This window comes from Pleuronectes platessa, chromosome 20, assembly GCF_947347685.1.
Source record: "Pleuronectes platessa chromosome 20, fPlePla1.1, whole genome shotgun sequence".
Classification (NCBI taxonomy): domain Eukaryota; kingdom Metazoa; phylum Chordata; class Actinopteri; order Pleuronectiformes; family Pleuronectidae; genus Pleuronectes; species Pleuronectes platessa.
Window position 1 is genome coordinate 12,003,856 of NC_070645.1, and position 27,826 is coordinate 12,031,681.

At 39.8% G+C, this 27,826-nt stretch overlaps 1 protein-coding gene across 1 annotated transcript in view; it reads right to left on the reverse strand.

Annotated features, from left to right (window-relative positions):
- The window catches only part of ctnnd2a (catenin (cadherin-associated protein), delta 2a), a 195,414-nt gene that overhangs the window by 126,403 nt on the left and 41,185 nt on the right, over positions 1-27,826 (reverse strand). Inside the window, exons 3-4 of the mRNA XM_053412346.1 lie at positions 3,460-3,494; positions 2,949-3,053 (exon numbers count right to left, since the gene is read on the reverse strand). Coding sequence (XP_053268321.1) covers positions 2,949-3,053; positions 3,460-3,494 — 140 coding nt within the window. The remainder of the gene's footprint in view (positions 1-2,948; positions 3,054-3,459; positions 3,495-27,826) is intronic.

Consider the following 27,826-nt stretch of genomic DNA (forward strand, 5'->3'; position numbering starts at 1 on the left):
ATTGAATTGAAAATCTAGTCGTGTGGAGTCGCACTACAACACAGCGGGGGTGAAACATACTCGCTTCATGTGTATCTTTAATGTACTGGATAGTCATCGAGATGCGTATCCCATCGGCCTCAGTCATGAAAATGCATGGCTCTCACACACAGACAACAATCTCAGGGCCCACCGCCATAGTTCAGGAGGGACATCACCGCCACCACCTGACAGAGTCACTACTGCAGCACCGATTAATAATCCCTTACTCTGATTCCCCTGCTGGGCTCATAAAACTGTTATTGATTTGGAAGAAGAACATCATGAGGTCGTTTTGAAGATGGACAATCTTCTAAACTGCGAATTGGGTCATGAGGTCGACTGGAGGGAAATGTTACAAACCACTCGGTAGTCAATGGTGAATGTGGTTGTATGCATTATCTGTATGTGTGTGTGTTTTGGATGCACTGAAGAGCAGTTAGGTCTGTGACCTGTTCATTCAGCAGTCTATACATATTTCATTAAGTTGCTATTTTTACTTTCTCCCCCCTCTGAATACAACGTTCTAGTACACGAAATGTATGTAATTATAGTTTGTAGCATAAGGAAGCCAAACTAGGATATTTCTCCTTTCCTTACTTTTGAGATTTCAAATGTTTGAATATCATGAATATATCCTCACAGCGTCTACCACAAGTGTCTTCCCCAGAGCTCACTGGCATGTCGGTTCCATCCCCAAAATAACAAGGGGCCTTATTATTGTTATTCTATTTGCCTGCTCTCCATCTCTCTCCCTCTGTCTCTCTCTTCCCCCAGAATCCCTTCTTCTCCCCATGACTATGTGCGATGTGAACCAAGACCAACTCTGCTGCTTCTCCTCTTCATAAAAGACCTGTCTTTTCTCATCTCAATTCATTCCCAGCTTTTTATGAATTATTAAACAGCACTTTGTGTTACACGGCCTGAGTGGGAGCTCCCAAAGTTATTATCACTCAGCCTTGGTGTTTGTTACATTGTGTGTTATGTGGCAAAAGCTGTGTGCGTTTGTTTCCATGTTCATACGTGTGAGAGTAAAGTACGTTTTTGTGATGGTCAGTTGAGAGGGAAATCTTTATGTTTGTTAAAATGAGGGATGTTTAGCATGTGTTTGTGCTCGTCTGATACTTCACCATGTAGGTGTTGTAAGTAATGTGATGTAAGGCTGTGTGCTGTTTGTGTGTCAGGGTTTGTGTGAGAGGATAAAATGAAAAGAACACTGTCGCCAGAAGGGCTTTACGTCCTTTTGTGTCTCTGTTGAGTCTCAGTCCTCAGTTTCCCATGAAACATGAATTTTTCAACAGCTCAGTATAATTATGAAAGTCTCTCTCACACAAACACACACATATACACACACACACACACACACACACACACACACACACACACACGTCTCTCTATAGATGTGAGGACACTCACTGGCATAATGCTTTCTCTAGCCCCTCACCCTAACCTAACCCCTCAAACAAGACTTTGACATTGTGAGGAGCAACCAAAATGTCCTCAGAATTATGGTATTGAACCAAGATTGGCCCTCATCACCATAGAACACATGCGCGTTACGCACACACACACACACACACACACACAGTCATGTCTCCATGACTTCAGATAACATTCTTTGACTTTGTTGAGTCGTTGAGTTACATGTATGTATATATCTACTGTCGTGTGACCCACAAGCACCTACAGTGTCAGCTGAAAGTAAACAAAACAAGTTTGTTTTATGCAGCCTTTCACTAAAGACAGTGATATGTCATAATTGGGTGTATTTAACATTTAGCCATTTAAAGTGTTCCCTTATGTGGGAAACACACACACACACAAACTCACAGTTCCCCCTGCTGTTGCTGCTTTGCATTGATGAGAAGAAGGATGCAGTTTCAAGTACGGGGTACAATTGTTAGGTAAATATTCTAAACCCTGCCCAGTGTTTGTGTCATCCCACACAACTCCAGACTTTGAAACATTATATATTGTGGGTTGTATGCTCTAGGTGCTCCACTATGGCTAAAAAAAATTACATACGGTAAAGCCTATGCTAAACTATGAGTATAAATGTGCTGGACCCCACATATGTGCTTGCTCTTAAAATGCCATCCATTACAGCAATATCAACCAATATCAAAAAGGTCAGCAGACAATAAGTAAAATAGGAACGCAGTGTTCCACATCTAATGAGCTGCAAAGAAAATGCCAAGCACATTTAAGGACCTCTCACGCAGCCGGCCTCTCAAACGCAGCTTTTCCACCCTGTGAGCTTTGGATCAGAATCCAAAGCTCACAGGGTGGAAAAGCTGCAGGAACCATGGCAGTTGTTGGTAAAACAATTTGAGGAACATGAGTGTTGTTTCTCTGTACATCCACACATCAGAAGAGCAAAGACATTTTTAGCTAATTTGCAATAGGGTTTGCAACTTGGACTTTCGGTACCAAACTACAGTTCTCATTTTGTGTCTAAGGGACATATTCACATTTTATATTATACTTAATCTAACTTTCTAGATACTGTCTGGTCTGGAACAAAATCCTCCCTCGACTCAACTCGCTTACTGTAAGTAGAAATGAAATCTGAGCGAGAGCTCAATATTAACACAGGGACTTGCTGCACTTAGGCCAGATATCTAATGGCCTATGGGACTAATAAGAGAACATTTTCTCCTTTGCTTTCAGCAGAACAACATAATTAAACATTACACACCCACCTTGTATTTAAACCAACCATAGATATTATGTTTTATTATTAGATATCTTCCGGATATGCTTAGTCACTCTTTTAAGTCTTTGTCAGGAGCGACTGAGCAAGAATATACAAAATTTGAGAGATGGTTTTGAAGCTGCAATAAGTCTCCTTATATTTTCTAAGCAAATTGGGTTAGTATCCTGTCTACAGACATTAGCACACACTCATTGATGTTGATTAGTCCACTTACGTTCTCCACTGTCCAGTATCCCTGATTCCTGAAGGGAGCGAATGCAGGAATCCACCAACTCCAAACCCGTGGTCAACTCATCCTCGATATCCTTCTGTCCGTCCGCTGTGAAAGAGGAAAAACAGGATGTGAGCGACGGGAAATGAGGGAAGGAGACGATGAGAGATGGAAGAGATCTCCCTGCACTGTACACTTCGATTCTCTGCTCTCACAGTCCATAAAACCCCAAACATTATGTCTTGGTTATGAGCTCTAGGACATTTTGATTAAATATTGGAAAAAGACCCTGATAAGTCTTCCCTGGGAGCTGCCTGAGTGTAAGTTAAGTTGTTCGAAAAGTGTAGTGGATTGAATGTTAAGTTTGTGTAAGGAGATTTGGGACTTTGTGTGTATGCAAGTCTGTATGTTATCTTTAAAAAAAACTGGTTTGAGCAGTCACTTCATGCAACAATAACTTTACATGCACGGCTGAGCAGCAAGTGGAAGGGTTTAATCGAATGGTGAACTTTACCTTGAGCGTTCCAGCGAAATTGCTCATCCGTCGAACTGCAAAAGAAGGAGGCGGTCAATGTTAAGAATGATAAGAGAATTAGGACAATAAAGTTCAATAAAGTTGTACCATATATAGCAGCCACATTTTAAATACGTTAAATATTTACATTTAATATTATTTGCTGGACTGACAGCATCTGCCAATGGGCTACATCTGTTTTATTCAGAGAAAGTTTGAAAAACAAATTAGAAACAAAAAAATGAGAACAAAACTCCTAATGTCATTTCAGTTTTTAGTCAGCCCAGACCAATTACTGTAGATTTTTACAGCATGAAATCCTGACAACAAGTTTTTTCTGTTCTCAAATAGATGGTGTTATGGACGCATACACAACTACAAAGCACACGCACACATTCTCACTCACAGACGCAAACACAACCAAGACTTATTTTCCATTCTCTTGATCACTGTCAATTGATCTGATATTGATGGGAAGGGGGGTTGAGCGCAGAGAAAAAGACGAAGCCAGGTAGAAGGAGAAAGAGGCAGAAAAATAAAGTTGAAGGCGAGTATTGAGCCACCAGCTGTGAGATCAATACAGACACAGACACACTAAATGATACATATAGACTCATTCATCTGACTTCATCTACACCATTAGTCTGTCTGTCTGGCTGGTTTCTGTGCCTGTCCTATTAAGACTGTTTGGTATTCCACATGCCCAGAATTCTTTCTAATTGAATGTCTGTCCGTGTGTGTGCTTGCGTGATTTGAGTGTCATTGCACAATTTGTGTTTAAAAGTGCCTGTAAGCGCTCGTGTGTGAACAAATGTGAGGTCCATGAGAATGAGTGAATATGTTGACGTGTGTTTATTTGTCTATTTGACATGATGGTGATTATTATAGATTATTATTATGAAATGGTTGACGCAGTTTGATTTTAGACACAACAGCCTATTTCTGGGAGACTTACGTCAAAAGGGAATCATGTGTGGCAAAATGTTCGCAATAAAGTACCCAGCAATTTAGGTCATCATGTATAGACCGTGTATAAAGAAGGATATGATAGTTCCTCAAAAGTGAAGCCAAAGTGTCTTGACCCCAGTCCCCTGCTGGTTGGCTGCAGTATAGGAAATAAACCCCACCACCTCCATGTTAGTGAATGGTATTTGGGCCAAACTAACAAGTCAAAATGCATGTCAACTTTTCCACAGAGATGGTGTCTGTCATTGTAGTTCTTATTTCACTAATGTTCAAGTGAAAGGTTGTTTGGTGCTACACAAAAAGAGTGAACTATCATGATTATAGCCAATCACTACTGTGTTGAATCTGACTGAACGATCCAAGATGGCAGCCTTCGGATCAGGGATATTTTGACATCATTTCTGAAAGTGGGAGGAAGTGGAGATGTATCGTCCATCTTTATATACAAGTTTATCTAAATAAAGTAAGACAGTATGTTGCTATCCTTAAAAACCACTGGACCTATGCTGTTAACGGAAAAGCTGAATTTGAAGCACGATGACCATAGCAGAGTTCAGGGTTTGTGAGGACTGATTAGATTGATGCTCCAGTAGGAGCTTGTGCGCTACTGACGTTTCACATGAGTTAGCATGCACACAATAGCACACTAAAACCATGGCTGAAACCAAACCATAGCCATCTGTAACCTAAATGTATACCTGCTTGATTAGTGAAACGAGTTGAGACTATTACAGGGCATGCAGAGTAATATAGCTCATTGTTCTTAAAAGCACTCAGAAGGCAATTACGTTTAGGTTCCGCCCAATACACAACAACAGCAACTGTTTATATGAACAGTCGAGGGATTGAGAAAAGATGGTATAGAGTATTTGCAGAGGTGTAAAGTAACAAATTACATTTACTCACGTTACTGTAATTGAGTAGTTTTTTTTGTACTTTGTAATTTTTTGAGTATTTTTTGAAATGGGTAATTTTACTTTTACTTAAGTAGATTTTGACTGAAGTATTGTACTTCGCTACATTGGAAATTACGTCCGTTACTGAGTAAAAAAATAAAGTTCAAGGCGCAAGGCAACTCTCACTGCAGTGGTAGACGCTGCATAGAGTGGATGACGTTCCCTCAAGTGCACGTTCAACATATGAAAACTGATCGTAAAGTTCGCAGGTCGCGAAAAAAATGCGCGACATGCACAACACTGCACAGGGAGCCACTGCAGAGCGGCTGCAGAGCCGCGGGTTGCCGACCCCTGGCTCCGGTGAATGAGCGATTTGTTTACTGCTCTGCCGTTAAAGAGATGCGGACATCAAAACATTAGTTCGGCTATAATATTAGTTCATCCCCGCATTTTCCCCTCCCGGTCGCGCGCCCCAACTGTTATGCCTCTGTGCTCCGTGTTATGCCTCGATGGGGCGCACCACACAGTTTGAGAATCACTGCGCTACACAGGGCCGGCCCTAGCACATTTGGGGCTCTATGCAAGCTTCACTCCTGGCGCCCCCCCAGCTGTGATCCATGTGCCCCCCTGGCGCCCCACCGGAAAATAAAATTGCAATTTTCAGACGGTATTTTGCCCTGTAAGATTTATTTTCAAATATACACAACAACGATGGCAACGACATGGTGCAAGCATTCGATTTAGACAGAGGCTCTCCTCAGGCAAGGAAAACATTCTGTAACGTTTTAGCTAGAACTCAGATAATATCAAAGGGTTCACCGTTCAAATTCATTATTCGTCATTAAGTTGCGTTCAGTTCAACGTTCTCATAAAAATGAAAGTGTTCAATGAACACGTTCTTTAGAAACTCAATAGCCTACTGGCCTACCTGCCTCGGCCACCTGCGAGCGACTCTTCAGCTGTGCTGCTGTTCACTGCAAAGCGAGCCCAGATGAGCTCTACTCACCTTGAAAGTCAGCTGCTGCTTAAACTCAACAAGAAGTTTGTAGACTAGTGCTCAAAAGGTCGACCAAAGTTTAACCAACAGTTTAAATATACAGTGGGACAGCGGCATTTTTAGCTTTTATTTTAGCTGTCATGTGGTTCATGTCTTGACATGTCCTTCCAAAAGTTCTTAAATGTTGTGTTGACATGTTAAATGTTTGACATGTTTAATGTCATTGCACTTATATTTGTCAAGATTCACCTTTAATTAAAAATTACTGTTTTTGGATTGGATTTATGACCCCTTGTCCTTTTTTGCACTGTATAGGAGCGGCCCCCATCAATTTGTTGGAAGTAACTAAGTAACTTTTACTTAAAGTACATTTTAAATGAGCTACTTTTTACTTTTACTTGAGTAGATTTTTAGATGGGTACTTTTACTTAAGTAAAATGTCATCAAAGTAAAGGTACTTTTACTCGAGTACAATATTTCAGTACTTTTTACACCTCTGAGTATCTGTATTTTCACTCAACTGAAAATGTTTGCACTGGTTGAATGAAGGAAGGAAGGAAGGAAGGAAGAAACGAAGGATGAAAGAAAGAGGAAAGAAAGAAAGAAAGAAAGAAAGAAAGAATCAGTATTCACTTTTGACATCATCTGCAGGATTCACATTTATCTTGCCCCTGAGGATGCAGCATGTCCTGAATTTCTTCAGTTCAAACTAACAGTTACATAACCACACTAAAGAAGGAATGAGCATCTACTGGTGCAATAAAGCTCAATGGCAAAATCTGCAGATTTGTCCAAGTGAAATCTTTTAAACTCAACAATTACTCTCCAGCTGGGACTGAATGATGTAAGTAAAGGTCAGTTGGAAGCTAAAAGAAATGCTTGCAAGGCTAATGAAACACCATCATTATGTGGCGGCAACAGCCTGAAGGTCAGTAATGTGGGACAGTGATCAAAGGATCTTTCGATTAAATGCTTGGACCAGCGGAGAAATTTTCAATCATTAAATTTAAAATTCCATTTGTCTATCTATACTGTGTATAAGGATTACGTTAGGCAAATCTTTAAAAGGTTAAAATAAATAATCATAGGGCTAACCTTTGCCTTTCTGCTTGAGGATGGTAAGTGCCCTTCCAAGAGACTACAGCAGACACAATTGATGTGTTTACACATTAAATTGCTTATATTTAATACATTTTGTCTGAATGTAGCAACTGCAGACTTTGTCATCTAAATATATGAATTTAAATGAGGACTGGGCAAACACCATTAAAGTTGATGTGGTGGGATACTTGCATATACATTTAAATTATTTGGATATTGTTGGCAAAGGGAACAAATAAGTAAGATGTCACAAGGAAAAGCAACGTAACTTACATAAATGACTGTAATGTGTGTGTGTGTTTGTGTGTGTGTGCTTTCTTTGCGGTTTGCCCAATGCCGTAAACAGCAAGTTACAGTAACAATTCTACTGTGGTTGTATTTGGTGCTAAAAGAATGTCAGCAAAATATATGTCAGTATTTCTGATAGGGTCTTATTTTCACTGGCATCAGCAAATACAAGGTTTAATTGAAGCTTAGCGAGCAAATACTGATGCACATGGGACACACCGCCACCCAGTAGTAAAATATCCACCGTAGTGAAATATTACTCACCTTGACTATAGGTGGAGTGATTGCATTGCATTGCATTGGTATAACCTACATTTTGCGGATTCAGAGAAATAGCGCTGTACTTAATGAGAATGAAAACCAGGCGATGGGGAACTGTGCCTGAAGGAAATCCAACAGGGTATCGTAGTGTCACTGTGTTAAACTGTAGTTAGTTAGAGAGGGAAGGGCAAGACCGAGACAGAGAAGTTTGCATGAGACACTGAGAGCTGATAGACAGGGCAGAGAGATTTAATAAGAATTATTCCACAACGTTGCACACGCTCGCCTGCAATGCCTGAGTACTACATCCAGCCAGGCAGCGTCTCTTTTAACAGTGAGCCGGTATTTCAGGGACATTTTACCCTCACTTCTCCACTATTAACAGACAGTGTCCTCTACTGTCCCCAATGAAATCCACATGCACTCATATGCACCTACTCTACTTAGCATTCACAAACATAGAGCCTGGATGTAAAACACAGTTCTCCTGTAAGCCTACTTTGTGCATGGGCGTGTAATGTCGACTGGTAACATAAAGGCTACTAAGAGTATACCTTACATATTCAAAAGTAAGGCTAGATGTATTTACATTGAAATAAAAAAATATACATGGATGACAAATTATAGGGTCGTTTTCCCCTTTAATTTGCTTCATTTCATATACACATTCGATATGTGCTGCTAAAGGGAATGTCAGGTTCTGGGAAAGTGCACTTTTGAGATTTTAACACAAATAAAAGAAATAAAACCGGTAAACATGCTGACAATGTGCTTATGCCAAAAATATAAAGCCACCTAGATGGTATTCCCAGTAGCCACATCCTTCATGAGTTATTAGGTCTCAGCTTGGAAGACATTACTCTGAGAGAGTTACATACTGTCACACAAGGTTCTGCTCAAATGCTCCAGCTGCCTCCTTTCACAGATAGTAACACTCCCTGTCCTGATAAGGCTGTCAGCGTGAGTATGTGCGTCTGCAAGCAAACAACACACGTGCACACATCCACAGTTTGTTCTCACATAAAATAGAATATACAGACAAACATGCACTCGCTCTTGGAAAGACTTTCAGCTGCAAGCTCTTCAAAGAGCAACATTTTTGTACACAGATACACAGATTAAAAATACCCACAATTATAAAGGGTGTAAAATTCAGGCAATAATTCAACTAAAATCACTTCTGATCTTTGATAACTGCAACGAGTTGGAGCGAGGAATAGATGTAAGGCTTGGTGTGCACTTCAACTATTTTATTACTGCCTGTATTAAAACAAGAGCCTGATGGAAGCAAAGTAGGTGGTCATGTATAAGAGGGACAACAAATAACCAAGTGTTTGGATGCTTTGAAAGTGTAGGGAGATGAAGCTTCACTAGACAGAAGCAACCAACCACAAAAATGTAGCAAGCTAAGTTACACATACATGAAGTCTCTATTTATCCAACTTCATCCATTTAACTGTCAGTAAGATAAACAGGTTAAATGTTATGTTATCTTATTTATGTATGGCCTCTGAATGGATGGATGACAAAATGTGTGAATATGAGCAATATGAGTGGTTGTAAGGGATGTGTACTTTGTCTCCTCTGTGTGTGTGTGGGTTTGTGTACACTCGTGTGTGAAGTCTCTGATACTCTATACAAAAAGTCGTCTATTGTTCTCATAACAAGGCTGAGGACAAACTTTTGTGGATATGACAGCTGAAAGACAGTGGCGCTGGAGGTGAATTGACTCGTCACAGTGTTCATTGAGTTGACTTCCTGACAGCTGCAACAACAAAAACAATATTCCTACAGAACAAAAAACAATAGGGATATTTCATATGTGTTTTTAGGTATATGTGCATATATGCCCGTAAGACATGACAGCAGAAGTAGACTGAGAACATGCAGCTATACACATAGTAACATATGTTTGACATAAGCAGATACAAAACAGTGATTGTAATTGTGTCTGTATAATGAAAAAATAAATAAATAAAAAGGTCAGCATAAATAACAAATGCATCATACATCGTGTCATGCTCTTAGTTGTCACATCATCTATGTGCATATACCCACACATGCTAGTCTGCACAATTTCATCTATATAGGGCTTAACTGTTTCTAAACATACAGGCTAAACAAATACACAAAAACCAAACAAATATACAAAAATCCAACAAATATACAAAATATGCTAAATGAAATACAAATATACAAAACGTATTTAGAACGCAGAGCTTGGAGGGGCTGAGACAAGCCTACCCCGGTTGCTTGGTTACTCCATGGTTGGATTGTGTGCCCTGTATATATGTGTGTTGTCATTTGAATACTTTTGTGTGCATACACATGCACAAATGCGGTGAACCACTGTGAGAAGCACCTGCTGGTTGCACCATTGCAGCTTCATGGTACATCTGCTGTGTGTGTCTAAATCACTGAGCTATTATAGTTATTATGATAGGTGGGCTATCGCTGTTTTGCACCAGCACAGATAATGACAGAATACCCCCATGCATAATTCACCAGGGACGGGTGGCCTGACACCAGGTGTGCCATGCGTTATTGTGCCTGCCACACACACACGCACACAGGGGGGGGGAGGATACAGTGAGCATTCTACTCATCTAAAGAGGCTCACTGCGGCAGGACTGTTACGACACATTATTGAACTATAGATTAAAAGCCGTACTGCTCCAAATGTGAAATGTTATGGTAAGGTAATGGTATAACAGTATAATTGTGGCAAGACAAGGAAAGGCAGAGACGCAGGTACTGTTTACTGTGGTTTATTCAGTAACAAGGAAGAACTCCACATGTTCCCCATACGGGAAGTATATATAGCTACAGCCTCTAACATTACCCATCAACCCACTGGGTGAGAGGACACACCCCTGAGTGCACGCCACATAATAAAGATTTTAAGTGTGATCTTGTGCTTGAGCTAAAAATTGAGTTTATCTTTACATATTAGTCAACTATAAATTTAGCATGATCATAAATCCTGAAAATGTATAATACATGTTTTCCCTCATGATGCATTGAGATGCAAAAGAGCTACTTTATGGATTTGTCTGTGCAGAATACATTTTTATACACTTTCACTGGAGCACTTAGAGATCATACTGTAGATCATGCAGGGACATTGGACCCTCCTAAAATGTAAACCATGCATGTGCACAGAACACATCAACTCTGGTAAGGATTCGCCTGGCGTCCACACTATTCTAAAGTTTTATAGCCGCGAAAACAGAAAAGTCAGAGAAAACTACTGGTGCTGTTTTAGTTTGAATACTCCACAGGGCTGTGTTTCAGTGTGAACGAGCAGAAACTGAGGTGTTTTGAAACGATAATGTCGACACTCACACTTTGAATTTGATAATTGGCTCTTTTCAGTATCGCTTATTCGTCAGGCTCCCATCACATGACTCCCTTTCGAAAGTCAACAACCGGCATTAGCCTTTGAAACCGGAGTGGAACGCAACATGGATATCAATTTAATGCATTGCTGACCATGTTGTCTTTGCCATCAGCTTTACTCGAGGTATATTTGACAAAGATACAACTGGCTACATGTGTAGGAGACTAGCTTTTATTAGAGAAATTCCTGTTTACACCACTGCACCTTCCCAGTGGACATGAGCGGTGATGTGATATGCGTTTTCCCTTGTGTTTGTATGGACAGGGATTAAAACTGATAGCGGGCCAAAATGAATGCTTGTGCCGACAGAGATAATTTAGATATGTAACTGATGTTCTCAAAGTAAGTGTAGATTTATTTTCAGTAGTTTTGTATTTTCCTACAATTACATCTACTGTATAATCCCCTACTTGAAAGTACTCGGATAGGCTTCGTAGACTGTATGTTGCCTTGGTTGACAGCTTTTGAATTTTGTTTTTCTGTACTACACTTTTCTTCAATAGTCACAGAAAGACGTAACAAAATAAATTTAACAAGAACATAAAAACACTCATCAGCTACATTAATTGGGCAAAATGTATTGGCTCCATTTAAGGCCTTCTTTACTGAATCATAATAGCATGTTCAATAATATAAGCATATATTTTAGACATACAATAATAATACCACGGAATGTTAAGTACAGCGGCAAATAAAAGTCAAAAGATGATGATGATGATGTATTAGAACAGTGCTCGGCCACAAAGTGCGGTGAAAACAGTTGGCTCCTGGAGAACAAGTCAGAAGTGCTTCTATAGCACATCAGATGTAACACAAATCACATGTTCACACACGGTTTATTGAGGCTGTTGTGACAAAACTGTATGTCCACAGAAAATAACATTTTCAAATATTTCCAGCTGGGTAGATGGGATGTTGACCCTAATAAGTGTGTTCACACACCACTGTATTACTGAGAAGGAAAATCATTGGCAAAACAGCAAGGGATTAACAGAGATTACAGAGACCATCGTGAAAACACTTGGCCAGATTGTCAACTGCGTTGCTGGCTCGCAGTCGGAAACACTTTAGCCTCACCCAGTAAGAGTATTCCACATGTTGAACTGACTAACTGAGGTCTGGACACATTGTTAGAACTAGTTTTGAATTCTGAGAGGCAGATTGTGCTCTCGAGAATGAATATGCGACAGATCCTGACTTTGATTTCCCATTTATAATCAAATATCTGCTGTGTTGCGATGAACAAACAAATGCTGATTTGGATGAAGCAAACCAAATGTCGCCTACTTCTGCTTTGGCATATTGTCTGCATTGGGAATAGCCTACAGGAACTTGCCAGATTGTTTGTCGGTCTTCGTGGACAGATGGAACACTTTCAGTTTTTTATGTTTCTTATGTCAATCACTCCCATCCTCCCATTTACAATGACAAAAACCTGCTCCTTCAGATTACGCGGACAACAGTCTTTAGCTTGTCTGTTGAAATATAAATCTCTTGTACCCTGTAAAACCCATAAGCATATATTAATATGTCACTGATGCACACAAAAACTCACATACAAGGGCAGAAGTGTGATGTCATGGGCGGAGAGGACACCTCAAACGTTTCTGGGCTGCAGCATTCAATGATATAAATCAGTCACTGAGTCAATCTCAGCGGCTTCAACTCCAGTGGAGAAATATAATATAATATGTGTGTACGTCTTTCTACAGATACATTTTAGTTCGAATCATTGTCGTCATTACAACTTTACACGGCTGTTTGAATGTCGACACGTAGTTTTAAGGTATAATTAGGTTATGGGTTAGGATTAGGATACGAGTTGTGGTTTGGCATTTACCGGTGGTGAATAATGTTAGTTAGAGGAGATATGCATGAGGTCATTGAATGTCCTCACATCTATTGAAAGACAAACGTGTGTGTGTGTGTTTGTGTGATGGTGAGCATGCAAGGGGAGAGGTTATTCACCCTACACATATCTCTCTTTGAGGCCCCCATGAGACCAATTACCAATACCCAGTGGTTACACACACACGCCCATGTAATCTTACACCACACTGCTTGACAGTTTGATCAGTATAAATGCTCAACATGAGTCTTATACTGTCAATATTCATGATTCAGGGGAGACAGCTTTAAGTGTAGGATACTTACAACTATAAAAAAAACATAAGCACACAATGAAACTTACAAGACTTGATTTGCACAACATTCAACAAATGACAGAGGAGAAAGAGCTTGATGACACTAATTCTGTGTGAGCAAAGACTATAGAAACCTTTTCAGGATTGCTTATTGTCTAGTGACTAGTCATTTACAGTACAATGGACAGTAATGTGGTCTCAGTATACTGGGAGCTGTCAATCTTTCTACAGTATTGAACTTAATCTCGGCGTCCTTCAAGTCAATTGCTCAGCAATTCATTTTTGATCAGGAACAAACACCTCTGGCTGACTCACTTGCTCTACAGGTCATTTGTTTGAACTAGTGCAGTTCCCCCTCTAAACCTGCCTGTTTGGAATGTGCCATTTTCTTGTCATTTAGTGAGTCCTCCTAAAACAGTTCTTCGATATTCTCTCACTTTTTATTGTTTGTGTGCTGGACGTTTAGTGCAGAGGATTTTATTAACACTCTAAAGGTGCATACTGAATGTTTTAGTTTTTCAAAATATAAAATCAGTTTTTTGCCTTATTGCTGTTGCATGTATGGCTTTCATGTATGTTTGAATTATTTACTGCTGATACTATTATAACTGTTTATCAACCGACAAAATCTTCCAACCCATGTTAACGACTTTTCAAAATGCAAGCTCTGTAGTTCAGCTTGATATAAATGGTGACAGAACAAGCGTTGAGCTTTTCGTTTGAAAAAAAATGCTAAAGAGGAAGTGATTCTATGCTGTTGCCATGATGGAGATCAGCTCCTGCGACAGCCGTGAAAGTCTGTGTCAGTCTGATAGGGTGAAATATTGGACGGCATGACAGATATTATTGGCAGCAGGCTAACAGTTGCAGTCCAATGCTGTAGTGGATCTGAGGTCATGGAAAAATACTTGTTCACCTCTGTCAGCAGACTGAAACATGTTGCATGCCCAAATCCCACCACATTAAACTCTGCACTGCCCCTGGGCCATTTACAATACACAAGTGTGGCAAGTATGAAGCAGGTCAGATGAACAGTTCTCGGTATTTACATACGGATAGAAAGCCAGACAGACATTTGTGGAATTAGAAGACGATGTAATTGAACTTATTGCACTTAGAGTAGCAAGCCCCTCGGAGAGCTGTAATCATTTTCATCTCATTTAACATGTTGCCACATAGTCAGAAAAGATGTGTCTGTAATCAACAAGGTGGGCACGTATATTATAGTCTAGTAATGCCTTACTGGACCTATCACTCACTCCCCCGCTGTGATTAACAGTGTACAATGACTAATGTTCCACTGAATGGCGACATAGTATCTTTAAAGTGAAAGTGAATATTCATGATATAATAAACAAATAACATGGTGTAGGTGTGTGTGTGTGTAGGTGTAAACGATAAAAAAGTCGTTCACATAGCTTAGGGTGGATGCATTTATATATAGTGTTTGCATGGGAATTTGTGCATTATATACAGTTTGTGTGATTGATTGATGAATGATGTAACAAGACATGAACCGGGGCCCAAGGGAGCTGAGGTTTTAATTAAGTGGTATGAGAGGAGCTGGTTGGTCTGGCGTTCACAATATATCACCATGTCTGGTCTGCAGTGACTCCTACAGCGCGCACGAACACACACACAAAAGCCATCTGGCTACAGCGCGGGGTGCAGCTAACTGGTCCGTCTCTGTGCCTGTTAGTATTGCAAAGTTGTTAATTCTCATCATTTTACAGGCTGTCATTAACTGGCACGAAATGTGTAGAAGTCAGCAATGGATAACATCTTAAAAAATATTGACACAAAACAGATGACAAGATGTAATTTAGAGAGTTCATGGGTAAAATATGAAACGTTCAGGTTTCTTCTAGGTTATTTCCTATGCTTTTGTTCTCTTCATCCAACAGACGCCCCAGTATTGATTTTACATGAATCCCTTTGATGATTGATGATGTAATTTCTCCATGCATGAGGAGGAAAATATACAGTTTGTGGTAACGACTACAGGTGAATAACAGGCCTGCAGCTTGCAATCAGGGTATTGATTGCAGAAACATCTGTGATTGTGATGTTGCATTGAGGAAGAGGATTGACATTCAGTCCACGTCTCACTTCCATGGGGACAACAGCAAACAAATAGAGGAGCCTCTAAAACCTTTTCAAACGCGAAAAACCTTCCTGGTGTTATTTCAGCCTATTCTGGATTACACTCAGATGTATTTTTTGTCGTTGTAAGTAACTGGCACTGAAAAAATGGGAATAACAGTAGTACGAAAAATGTAGTAATGACAGTAGTAGTGGAGGACTGTGTGAATTGTATTCTCTCATTTTCCACACTGTACAGTGTACTTACTCTCTTTGAGAGAGAGAGAGAGAGAGAGAGAGCGAGAGAGAGAGAGAGAGAGAGAGAGAGAGAGCGAGAGAATAACACTGCATTTGGTTTGCGTCTGTGTTAGGATGATGATGAGTGGTTACAGTGACCAGGGGGGGCAGATAACAACAGCCACCTGTTTGTATATGCCAAGAGTATGGGACTCCATTTAAAAACCTCCATTTTCAATGTCACTATTTGCAATATGGGAATTGCTGCATTATGAAACAAAACAAATAATCTAGACCGGGAATTTGGTTCTTACTTCATCCTCTATAAAATTTACTTCATCATTAAATACCTCAATCACTTTCCTTTTGCTCGTTTCATGTCATCGGACTTATTTTGTGTGTAAAATAGGCAGGACAGCGACCTGAGGACTAGAACATAAGACCAGATGTCAACCTTAGCAGATTAAGGCAGAGAGACAGCTGGCTTCAACACAGATGCAAAATTTATTTTCTGAGTAAGACCAAAACAGGCCATTTCACAGTAGATATACATGGGCCATGTTCAACATGATTGAACGTTTGAGTTTATAAAGCCACTAGCTTTATATGGGACTGGAAATACAGACCAATGAAAGGAGACAGGGCCATGAACAAACAAAAACAAATTAGCACAAAGCAAGCTATCCTGCACCTTAAAAGCCTCAGGGCGTCTACAGCTATAAACGAGTTACGTTTAAGACTTTTTAACATCACTTGAAATCAAGTTCATGATCAATCTCTGTTAAATTTCACTGCCTTTATACCTGTTTTTCCTAGTTTGAAAGACTTTCTACACACACCATGTTCTTAGACTAGCAAGTAGGCTGTCTAGAAAGGCATTAGTTTGACCCATAAACGTACCCAATGAAAGACTATTGCCGCAGCCCACACTGGAACTACTGATTGATCTTCTCGAGTGTTGCAGAGTGGAGAAATCTTTGTAGAGTACTTAGGTGGTAATGTGTTTTAAAAACTAAGACCTATCCAATCTGAATATAATTAATGTTACTTTATATGGCTTTTTATTTGTAAAATTGAAATGCAAGACATTTTAAGACTTTTTAAGGACTTGCAGTCACCCTGACCATAAATGAAAATCTCAAGACACACTTCTGGATTTGTCAATAATACTAAACAAAGCATTATCTTTTTGCATTTTCCAACATTGCGGAACAAGATCTTCACAATACTATAGGTTTTGAAAAGGTTTTTGGAAACACTGTTGAAATACGTACATATATGCATGATAATAAGCTTGAATGAATATTTATTTAATTCCTTAACATGTAAACAATGCACAATCACAGGGGATTTCACATTCAGGGATCCCCTCTGTGCACAGCTCGTATACAAGCTGGAACCTGAAAACTGAAAACTATGACTCTCGACAAAATGTGTACAAGATTAGGTCAGGTTTGAATCATCGTCTGACTCTCAACGCCGAAGATGCCTTGTGACTCACTGGGTTACGATGCAAAAACAAAAATCGATGTAGAAGCATCCAGAGCAGGTGATAAAAGTCACAATGAAAAGTGTAATCAAAGAATCCAGTAATGGCTCTTGGGAGGATTCTGCCCCCACATCCAACCCCTGGCCCAAAGGAAATAAAACCTGCTTGCTTCTCGCGATCTAAATCCTCTGAAGTCTATGTGGGAAGATGATGCTTTGTTCAGCGCAGCACAGTGTACAGCAGTGCTGCTTTATGCTTCAGTTAATGAATCAAATCAATCATTTGTCCCGTCTTTTTGTTTGGTATTAAACTGCTGAAGGCTTTTGTATTCATGCAGGCAGCAGAGGTAACGAGGCTGAATAAAAGCTCGGAGACAAAACAGACACTTTGTCTTTTTTGTCGATTGTTGTCCCCTTTACATTGTCGTTACGTATTAATGACAAAGTGTTGGTATGTTGGCAAAGATAAAGTGGGAGAACTTGAGTTTGTGTAGAGGCCAGGCTCTATTGTGTCCACACGGATAGACACTAACACAAACTGTCGATGGAATACATGAACAACCTATTGCCCACATGACCTCAACTCCACGAGTGAAAAACCTTTCATAAAACTGCTCTAGGCATTGATTCCTTTGGCCTCAGGGTGTTGTTCCTGAGGAGGACGACCTCACTAACTCTCTGCTCTCTCACACCTTTCTGAAATACTGTACATATGCAGGTGAAAGCTTTCTGAGGACTTCCAGCATTGACTGAAAGGAGCCATGTTTCTGAGTCTCACATCACATCGGTCATATACAAATTCACTGGGACAAATATCTTCATTCCTGTGTGAGCATTTATCATTTAGCTTATCATTTACCCTAGTTCCTATTTAAGAGATCTCTGGGGCACATCAACTCTCTTATATTATCTCCTACCTCCATCTGCCCACCAGCAATCAACAACCTAGAGATATTTGTTTCACAATCAGAGAGAACTGAAGAAACCGGGTGATACTTTTATTCAGAAACCAAAGAATATTAACTTTGAACGCTCAAAATGCTTGACTCATCAAAAGCACATTTCTGTCAACTAATTGAGTTATCAACTAATAGGTACAGCTCAGATTGTAAGTGTTACATCAATGTCAAAATTATAACTGTATTGTACAGGTAACAGGTTTAATATGAGTGGCATGCATGCAACACATGTTACTGACTCGTCTTTCCCCCTCAAATTCCTCTACACACTCTTGTCCCAAACAATCGTGACACAGCAGGAAAACAATTACAACCACACACTGGAAAAAAGCAAAAAAGAAGAAGAGGAATCGTGACAGAACAGTTTTGGCACCGGCTTGTTTGAACGCGGAATACCACGACCATGACCAACCACTCGCAGAGGTCTATCCATAGTTTCCTGCAGAATGCTTTGTCTTTACCAACAGTCTATGCAATCTCCCTAAAGGATATGCTTCCTCATTATTGACATGAATCAGTATAGAAATGTCTGTGGAGATGGACCCGTTTGCAGACTCTTGCCTCCGGCTCAATCCATGCTGTGTTACACATGCTGCAAGACAAAAACGCTAGGAGGTGTGCGACCAGCTGAAACAACGCCGTGGGCAAGGACATGGATGACGAGCATTGGCTGGATGGAAAATCCATGATATTGAGTGGCTTTCCTTCAGCTTTTAGCCATTTTCTTAGGCCAGCTTATGTTGACAAGGGATCAAATTTGTGTACTAGTGTAATTATACAATTGTGAAATTAATTCAACGAACTATTAATTTAAGTTGGACATATCAAACAAATTGAATCAACCTTTTTAAAGGGATTCAAATTCAATACATTAAGTTGGACAAACACAATTGCTCGATGCTGAGAGAAACTCTATGTTTTCTGTCCAAACAAACAAAACACTAACTCATTCCCGAAAACCTATTAAGTGTCCTATTATATAACCTCTGGTGAGACATTACATTCCCCAACATTGGTTGCAATTTCTCTTTGTGCCTTTTTCTCTTTCCCCTGTGTTCCAACTCCTCACCTTGATTTTTTTACTCTTTCTTGCTGCCTCATTTTATAAATCTCAGTGTTTGTCTCAGAGGTTGTCTCTCCGCTTCTTTCTGTCATACACATAGTTTTTCTCCCCCTGTCTGTCTGGCATGGTTTCACTGGTTCTAATCTATTCTCGTCACTATCTAGTGCTGAGGGAAGATAAGCATGTATTTGCATGTTTAATGAAAAAAACACCCCGAATTCCCCACAGCATGAGCACACACACACACACACACACACACACACACACACACACACACACACACACACCCACCCACCCACCCACCCTGTGGGGGACACTCACTGACATAATGCATTCACTAGTCCTTTACCAACCTTGATGTCTATCTTTAACTATGTCTTTATGTCGAACCAAAATCTAACTCTAACCCTAATAAGTCTTTAAAATTGTCCACCTGTGAGGACCTCAAGTTTTCAGTGTGCATTAAGGTTGAAGTCCCCAATGGGCTATGAAAGCAACACACAAACACACACACAAACACGTTGCTACTGCTGCTGTTGGTCCTGCAGGCTTCTGTATCCTTGCAACTGACATGGAGTCACCAGCTGCTGACTCCTACAGGAATCAACATGGCCAACCTACTTGCCTTCACGCTGACAGCTGGAATGACAGGCAGTGGACAGAATTTAACTAAACTAATTTATATTAAAACAAAAATGAACAGAGTTATATAAGTTGATCTTGTGTGGCTGCACACTTGAGGAGTTGTATTGACAGAGATGCAACAGAATCCTTGACAGAGACTGTAGGACAAAATAATCCAATATCTACCTGGAAAAAAATACATCACCAATTAGCCGAATTATTGAATAGAGAACACATTTTAGTAGTTAAATAGGAATTAACCTGGCTGGTAGCAGTGCTGTCAGGCCCTTTTTAGGAAGTACAAAGTGTGATGAAGGGTTTCTTCATACACAGTGAAATGTGAGAAGATGCACACACTGAAATGCAAATAAGTAGTGAGCAGAGACACATAGATGTGAAGGAGAAATGAAACAACACAGATAGGCATACAGAAAGATAGACAGTGGGAACATAAGCGTTGTGAGGGATGTCGCCACTGGCCACCATTATTCTCAACTCCTCTAAGAAATGCATCATCAGTCGTTAGGCGGTAGCATGACTCGTGGTATCATCATCACTTACATGGACACGCACACGCACATGCACGGTGTATTTTAAGGTATATAATGCAGGGGCCTATAATTTGAGTTCTCTCTATGCAGCATTTTGCTGAGCTTGTAAAAACGCCTGCAGCTAATGGTGTGATGGATCCCTCTATTATAACCCAACGCAGGGGCAGAGAGTGGGGTAGAGTCAGATAAAGGGAAGTAATTGGGCAGTATTTTAGTTGTGTGAAAAACAGGAAGGTGAACAGGAAGAGAGCACGTAAAAAGAGATAAAAATAAGTTCATGATGAAGTCAAAGGGCTGTTTGAATGTGATAAACCTGACGTGATCACCTATGTGTGCAGTGTGTTTGAAGCCGTTTCACATTCAAGTGCAAAAATGATTACAATATTCAAGGTTCCTACTGTGTAGCATGCAATTGATTGTTGAGAACCAAATTTTGATTGGGTCATTAAAATGACAAAGCAGTAAATTCAAAGAACAAAATTAATTTATATTGGTAGATAAAACGCGGTACTTTAAACTTGTATTTTTATTTTATTTTGACAGCTGTGCAGTGGGGTGCTGTGAATTCCATTTGCTCGCTCGGTCCACCACATTACTCCAGACCTCAATATCTCAGTGATTGTTGCACTGTTGTTCACGGCTTGACATTATATACTGTGAAATTATTGGAATTCTGTGAAATGTGCCCACCATCCATTCGTGCTCCCCAATGGATGAATCGTAACAAATCTGGCATCATCATCAAGTCAAGTGTACCTAGTACCAAGACCTATCCGACAACACATTCAGTATGCATTCTAACGCCATGTGTGAACAGACAAACTTATAACTGTCCATTTGTGATCAAATTGCTCAGGATGGATGTTCACAAAAGTCTTAACTGGACAACAGAGCCACTGACATGGAGCTTGAGATGAGAGTTAATACACAGATGCCAGATGGGTTCGGAAAAGAAGAGAACACAAGAGCAACCAGAAGAGAAGCTGCAGCAAGTTGGACAAAAACATGACTGAATGACAGACAAGCGGGGGGGCTTTCTCTGAATGTTTCTGGCACTCTCTGTGTGCCTGGGGTCTATTAGAAGCTGTGATCAAGTGTGTGAAGACTAAGCAGAGGTGTAAAGTAACGAATTACATTTACTCACGTTACTGTAATTGAGTAGTTTTGTGTGTACTTTGTAATTTTTTGAGTAGTTTTTGAAATGGGTAATTTTGCTTTTACTTAAGTAGATTTTGAACGAAGTATTGTACTGCGCTACATTGGAAATTACGTCCGTTACTGAGTAAAAAAATAAAGTTCAAGGCGCAAGACAACTCTCACTGCAGTGGTAGATGTTGCATAGAGTGGATGACGCTCCCTCACGTGCACTTTGAACATATGAAAACTGATCATAAAGTTCACATTTCGCAATAAATATGCGCGACATGCACAACACTGCACAGGGAGCGACTGCAGAGGGGCTGAAGAGCCGCGGGTTGCCGAGATAGAGAAAGAGCGATTTGTTAACTGCTCCGCCGTTAAAGACGTCGGACGTTTATTTTAGACGTCATGTGGTTCATGTCTTGACATGTCCTCCCAAAAGTTCTTAAATGTTGTGTTGACATGTTAAATTTCCTTGCACTTATATTTGTAAAGATTCTCCTTTAATTAAAAAAAAACTGTTTTTGGATTGGATTTATGACCCCTTGTCCTTTTTTGCACTATACTGGAGCGGCCTCCATCAAGTTGTTGGAAGTAACTTAGTAACTTTTACTTAAAGTACATTTTAAATGAACTACTTTTTACTTTTACTTGAGTAGATTTTTAGATGGGTACTTTTACTTGTACTTCAGTAAAATTTCATCAAAGTAAAGGTACTTTTACTTGAGTACAATATTTCAGTACTTTTTACACCTCTGAGACTAAGCCCATACCAGTAGTGTGAATGTCTGCTCCTCAGGGTGGGACAACTTTATAGTCTAGTAAGTCTGTTTGCCTCTGAGAAAAGTCTTGGCCACAGGGTGAGGACATGTGTGTGCATGCATGTGTGCGCATGTGTGTGTGTGTGTGTGTGTGTGTGGTCATGCGTGGGGCAAAAACAGTGGAGCTGGCCAATGCTGGTGTGGAACTAAATGTCACAGATTGATTAGAATAAATAGTCCAAAAGAAGCTGGGCACTAGCATACAGCCGGAAAGTGTTTTTGTGTGGTGACATGATTTTCTTCACCCGTCCCCCACACTCTCACTCTCTCACCCACACACATACACACACACACTATTCTTGGATACCTGGGCTTTACCTTTCTCCGACCTCCCCGAGGGGTCTTTGGGCAGATGTGTGAGCTCAAACAACACAATCAGAAAGCTGTTACTGCCTCAGGACATGAACTTTACACCTCACACTCCCTCTCTCTTACGCTCTCCTTCACACACACACACGTATCAATGCACAATATGCATGTGCTGCCAAAATTAATTTATCAGGGATTAGAGGTTCTGACCACCCATACTTTTCTTTTTTACTCCTTGTCACTGTCTGAATATATATATATAACATGCATCCACCCATATAATACCATATTGTTATAAGCCTCTTCTCTGCCTTATGATTCTATGTTATGCACATAAACCATCAACAGCAGCAGAAAAAATAATCAGTGATGCCTGAAGCCATAATCCACAGGTTTCAGCCATAGAATGTAAATAAAGATGGTCAAAATGACTGCTCTCATATAGTGAAGCCCCCTGATGGCTGGCTGTGTTATAGGTCATAAATCCCACCTCCTTGTTAACAGATGGGAACTAAACAGGTCTAAAAAGTCAAAGTACACATTAAATACATTTTGAAAAGATGATTTATTTCATTTTAGTTCCTATCAAAGTGATACGATTATTTTTTATTTAATTTGATAAAAACGGAGTAAACGTCATTCCTGACAGCTGAGACTTATGATTCGTTGAGTATAAGTATCGATAGGGCATAACTACTGAGGCTCCACCCCCATCGCAACTGCTAATACAGTCTGGCTCCAAATAGTCAAAATGGCATTATATTTATCTGGTATATTTTGGGTTCATTTCTGGATAGTGGGAGATGATTCATCGGCTTCTAACCCTAATACTAATACGTGACAGCAGCAAACATAAGAGAACAAATATAAGGCCAACAGATCTCTTCAAAAAAGTACACATTAACACATCAACACATGCGCTTCCCGATATCCACAACATACAATATGATAAGTTGAGAGAACGCGTGGCGAATCGATTCAGTTCATCTGCACAGTGATAATACAGTAAAGCAAAAATAACATCTGTCTTACAGATGAACTTTAGAGAGGATAGAGAGATAGATGTGTTCAGCAAGAGAATGACAAATGTGAGAGACAATAAGACAATGAGAACGAGCATAAGACGGAGAGCAAGAGAACAGAAAAAAAATGGAAGATAATAAATCAATGAACCTATTCTGTGGCTGCCACGGGGTAATGAAAGCTATTTATTTGCCATCTCTCTCTCTCTTTCTCCTTCTCTTTCTTCCCGCATTGCTTTTCCCCCTGCACTCTCAGCATTGATAGTCTCATCTCTCTCCACTAAACACTAATAATTCCATGAAGCACAACAAAACAGTCTCTAAGAGACCACCTTTGTTTCGCAGAGCTTCCTGTGTCAGATACACACGGATGGGCGGCCTTCCTTTGGCTTGGCTTCTTGTTATCTGACGTGACCTTTCCGCCTTAAAATAATTGGCAAATTAAAATAGACTTATGTCCTTTTTAATTAATGGCATAGCTTTACAACACCATTATTCTGTCTCGTTCTCAATGTGGATTATTTGTTCTAAAGCATAATTGATTGCTGAATATCCAGATTCCATCATCTATCATTTAGTATATAAATACTTCAAATACTACCCACAATAGATCAAGATGGTACTATGTATGCTTGTAGACATTAGAATACAGTAAATCTGTAACCTATGCAACACCTTATATATGGCCTTGATATTCTCCTACCCCAAGTCACGGCTCGGTAAGTAAGTACAGTAGCTGTATTTTCCCACCAGTTAAATGTTCAAAACTAGAATGGCACTGCATACTTCTGCCAAGGCAACAAAAGTGACCTCAAATCTAGTCAAGCTGCACCAGAATGCACACAATGGAAGATGTCAGTGCCTTAAATATGCCTGATTTCTTTCATCAAAATCTGTATTCCCTTAAGGAAATAAAAGAACATTTGAAAACAGCCCTATGTAAACAAAAGTAATATAGACATCCTGGATTAGCCGCTTCATCCAGATCAATACCAACATTTAATGGATTCTAACTTGGCCCATGTCGCTTTCCTTATTCTTTCCACTGACAATTTCAATTATTACTGCTTAATGATGATCAATATGGGACTTAAAGTTAAGTGTTACTAGGCAAGGTGTACAAGTTTATAAAATCCTTTTTCATTCTGCGGCATAGCGAGGTGGTCAATTTAAAGTATATTACAGAAACTTATAATTCACAAATCTTGTCTGTAGTTTATTTTTTTGGGTGCATCCTCACAATGGTGAAAAAAGACTAATCAAATTAAAATACATCAACCTTAACTTCCCCTTCAGTAGAGCACTGAACGCTTGCACTGCACAGTCAGTCGGGCAGAGGAGACAGCAGGGGCAAACGTTTCCCACTGGCTGCTACTTACCACTAATGTTAGAAAAATGATGAATTAGTCTTGGCATGATGTTTGGAGTCTACGTGTTTGCATGTGGGTGTATATGTGTGCCAGAGTGTGTTTTCTTCTTCTAAAGTGTTGTGTCGCATGCCAACAGCTCACAGTGTGAACAGATGTTAGTCAGTAATGCCCTGGGTTTCTGCATCACAGTCAGGCATTTTTTATCCAGGGTCCTAAGCTCTGAGAAGGAGTCAGTGGAGATGCCTGAATTGCTTTTTCGACCGGAACTCAACTAAGGACACGCAGGCTCACAGCGGCTGCCCAAGAGCACACACAGACACAAACACAGCACTCGCTAAAAGCATGTGAAATACAAACCCACAAACAGTGACGATACACAACCCCACATATTTAGAAAAAAAGCACACAGATACACAAAACTACAGGTTAACATGAGGCACAGTTAACTTGACAGGCTTCTAACAAGGTAATGGAAGCACTGAGTGTTTAAAGAAGCAGCAGTCTTACGGCCACAAAAAAAAAAAATCTTAGAGAATCGGTAAGCAATTTGTAGGGTAAAGAGGGTAAACCAAATGGCTTAGCAAAAGAACCGCTACTCCCTCAATCACAGTCAGATTACCCCTGGAAAAATCCTAACCGCATCCATAAAGATGTAATTTTCATTGGCAGAAGGGCAGGATTCAACATAAACTTGTTTAGTGTGTATTTTTATATATATAAATATATGACATTTGTAGTCACATTTTGGTATTTTGTAATCCTTGTGACTCTTCTTCATGATCAACTTTGTGGCCAGTTTAATAAATACCGAAATAGTTGGCCGACAATATAAGCACTCAAATCAATAGAGTGGCCTTCGATGGAGTCCAATTTTCAGGCTGGATTATTGTGTCAGTCTGCCCAGGCAAAGACTCACATCTGCTTCCCTTCATTTTTACCCTTTGCTCCATTATAACACCTTTTCACTCAGATCCAGCCACTGCACTCTATATTTAGCTGCTGCCTGTCAATGAAGCCCTGATGAAGGAGAAGAAAATGAGTGGTGATGTAGGAGACCATGGGAAAGGTTAGCGCTGTCTCTTTGAATATAATCGGACACACTCTCTGATCATTCACAGTAATACTGCAGACTCTGATATCTATACTTAGGTTTGGATTAAAATAAATATTAGAGAAGGAAAAAAAAACTGTTTTTACAAATTGCATCATCAGCTTGGATCAAAATATGCTAACTCAGAAGTGGGCTGTAACATGTGTCATTTGTGTATGCTTAAAAATAAATGAAAGTTAGATGTACATGACAGATTTGACCACACATTTGGATGGATATGGACTCTGGCACTAGTGTTCCTAGATTATTACATCCAGAATCGTTAATATCTAAGTTGATATTGTTTGTCCCACCCCTTATCGAGTTTGATTGGTCAGAGAGGGGAGTTACATAGACGAGCTTGGTTGTTTCCCCGAAAGTTGAAATGATTTTGACAAAGAAGGCCACAATATACGCTGAGGATAATTTTTGAGGAAAGGAGATTGAGCAAGATGAGCCCTGAGCTTTATAGTACTGGCGACACAAAAACACTTTCATTAAATGAACTCAATCATTTACACAAGTTTAGAGGAAAGTGGTTTAATTTGATCCCTTATCAATCTACAATCAATAGACCATAATGATCTAATTGAGTTTGGCCTCAATTCTACACGTCATGTCTGGAGGAAACCAGGCGCCCCTCATCACCTGCCGAATGAAATTATGGGTCTGAGGGTGTTTTCCCCCAGCAGGGACTGAGATTCTGGTCAGTGTTGATTGAGAGCGGAACAAAGCAATGTACAGAGATTTCCTTAATGAAAACCAGAGAGCTCAAATTGGGCCTATCAAGTTGACCTTCCCATAGGACAATGACCCAGAGCACACAGCCAAGACAGAACAGGAGGGACTTGGGGACAGCTTTGTAAATGTCCTTGAGTGTCCAAGTCAGAGTCCTGACCTGACCAAAATCAATAGCTTGAGGGAGCTGGAAAGTGGCCATCCTACAAACAGTGTCCATCCAACCTGGCAAAGAATGGGAGCGAATCCCCAAATCCAGATGTGTGAGGCTTGTCGAGTCATACCCAAGTAAATAACTGAAGGGGCTTCAACAAAGGAATTAAAGGATCTGAAGGTTTATGTCAATATGATGTTTTAGTCTTTCCATTGTAATACGTTTGCAAAATTTTTGTTTTTGCTTTGTTATCATTGATTATCGAGTGAAGATGACAGCCTAGAGCAAAACTGTGAAAGCAAGTAAAAGGGTTCTGGATATATTTTTAACACACTGTGTTCATTTAAATTGGACATTGAGAAAAAAAACAATTGTTCTTTTTCTAAATATGTGAAAGAGAAAAAAAAAAAATTGTATTTGAAGTTAAACTTATTTACATAAGTGATTGCATTAAGATATTCAGTATCATTTGTTGTGTTTTATGGGTCATTGACGTGACGCCTATATTTTCTGTCCGACTACATTTTCTCAGTTAAAAGAAAGGTTTAAATACACCAAGAAATATCATATATATGTACTACCTCTCCCATATATGTACCCACTGTAATTTTCCTGAAAAATATTAGTTATTTGTAATGTTTCTGTTATTTAAGGTGTCAAATATCA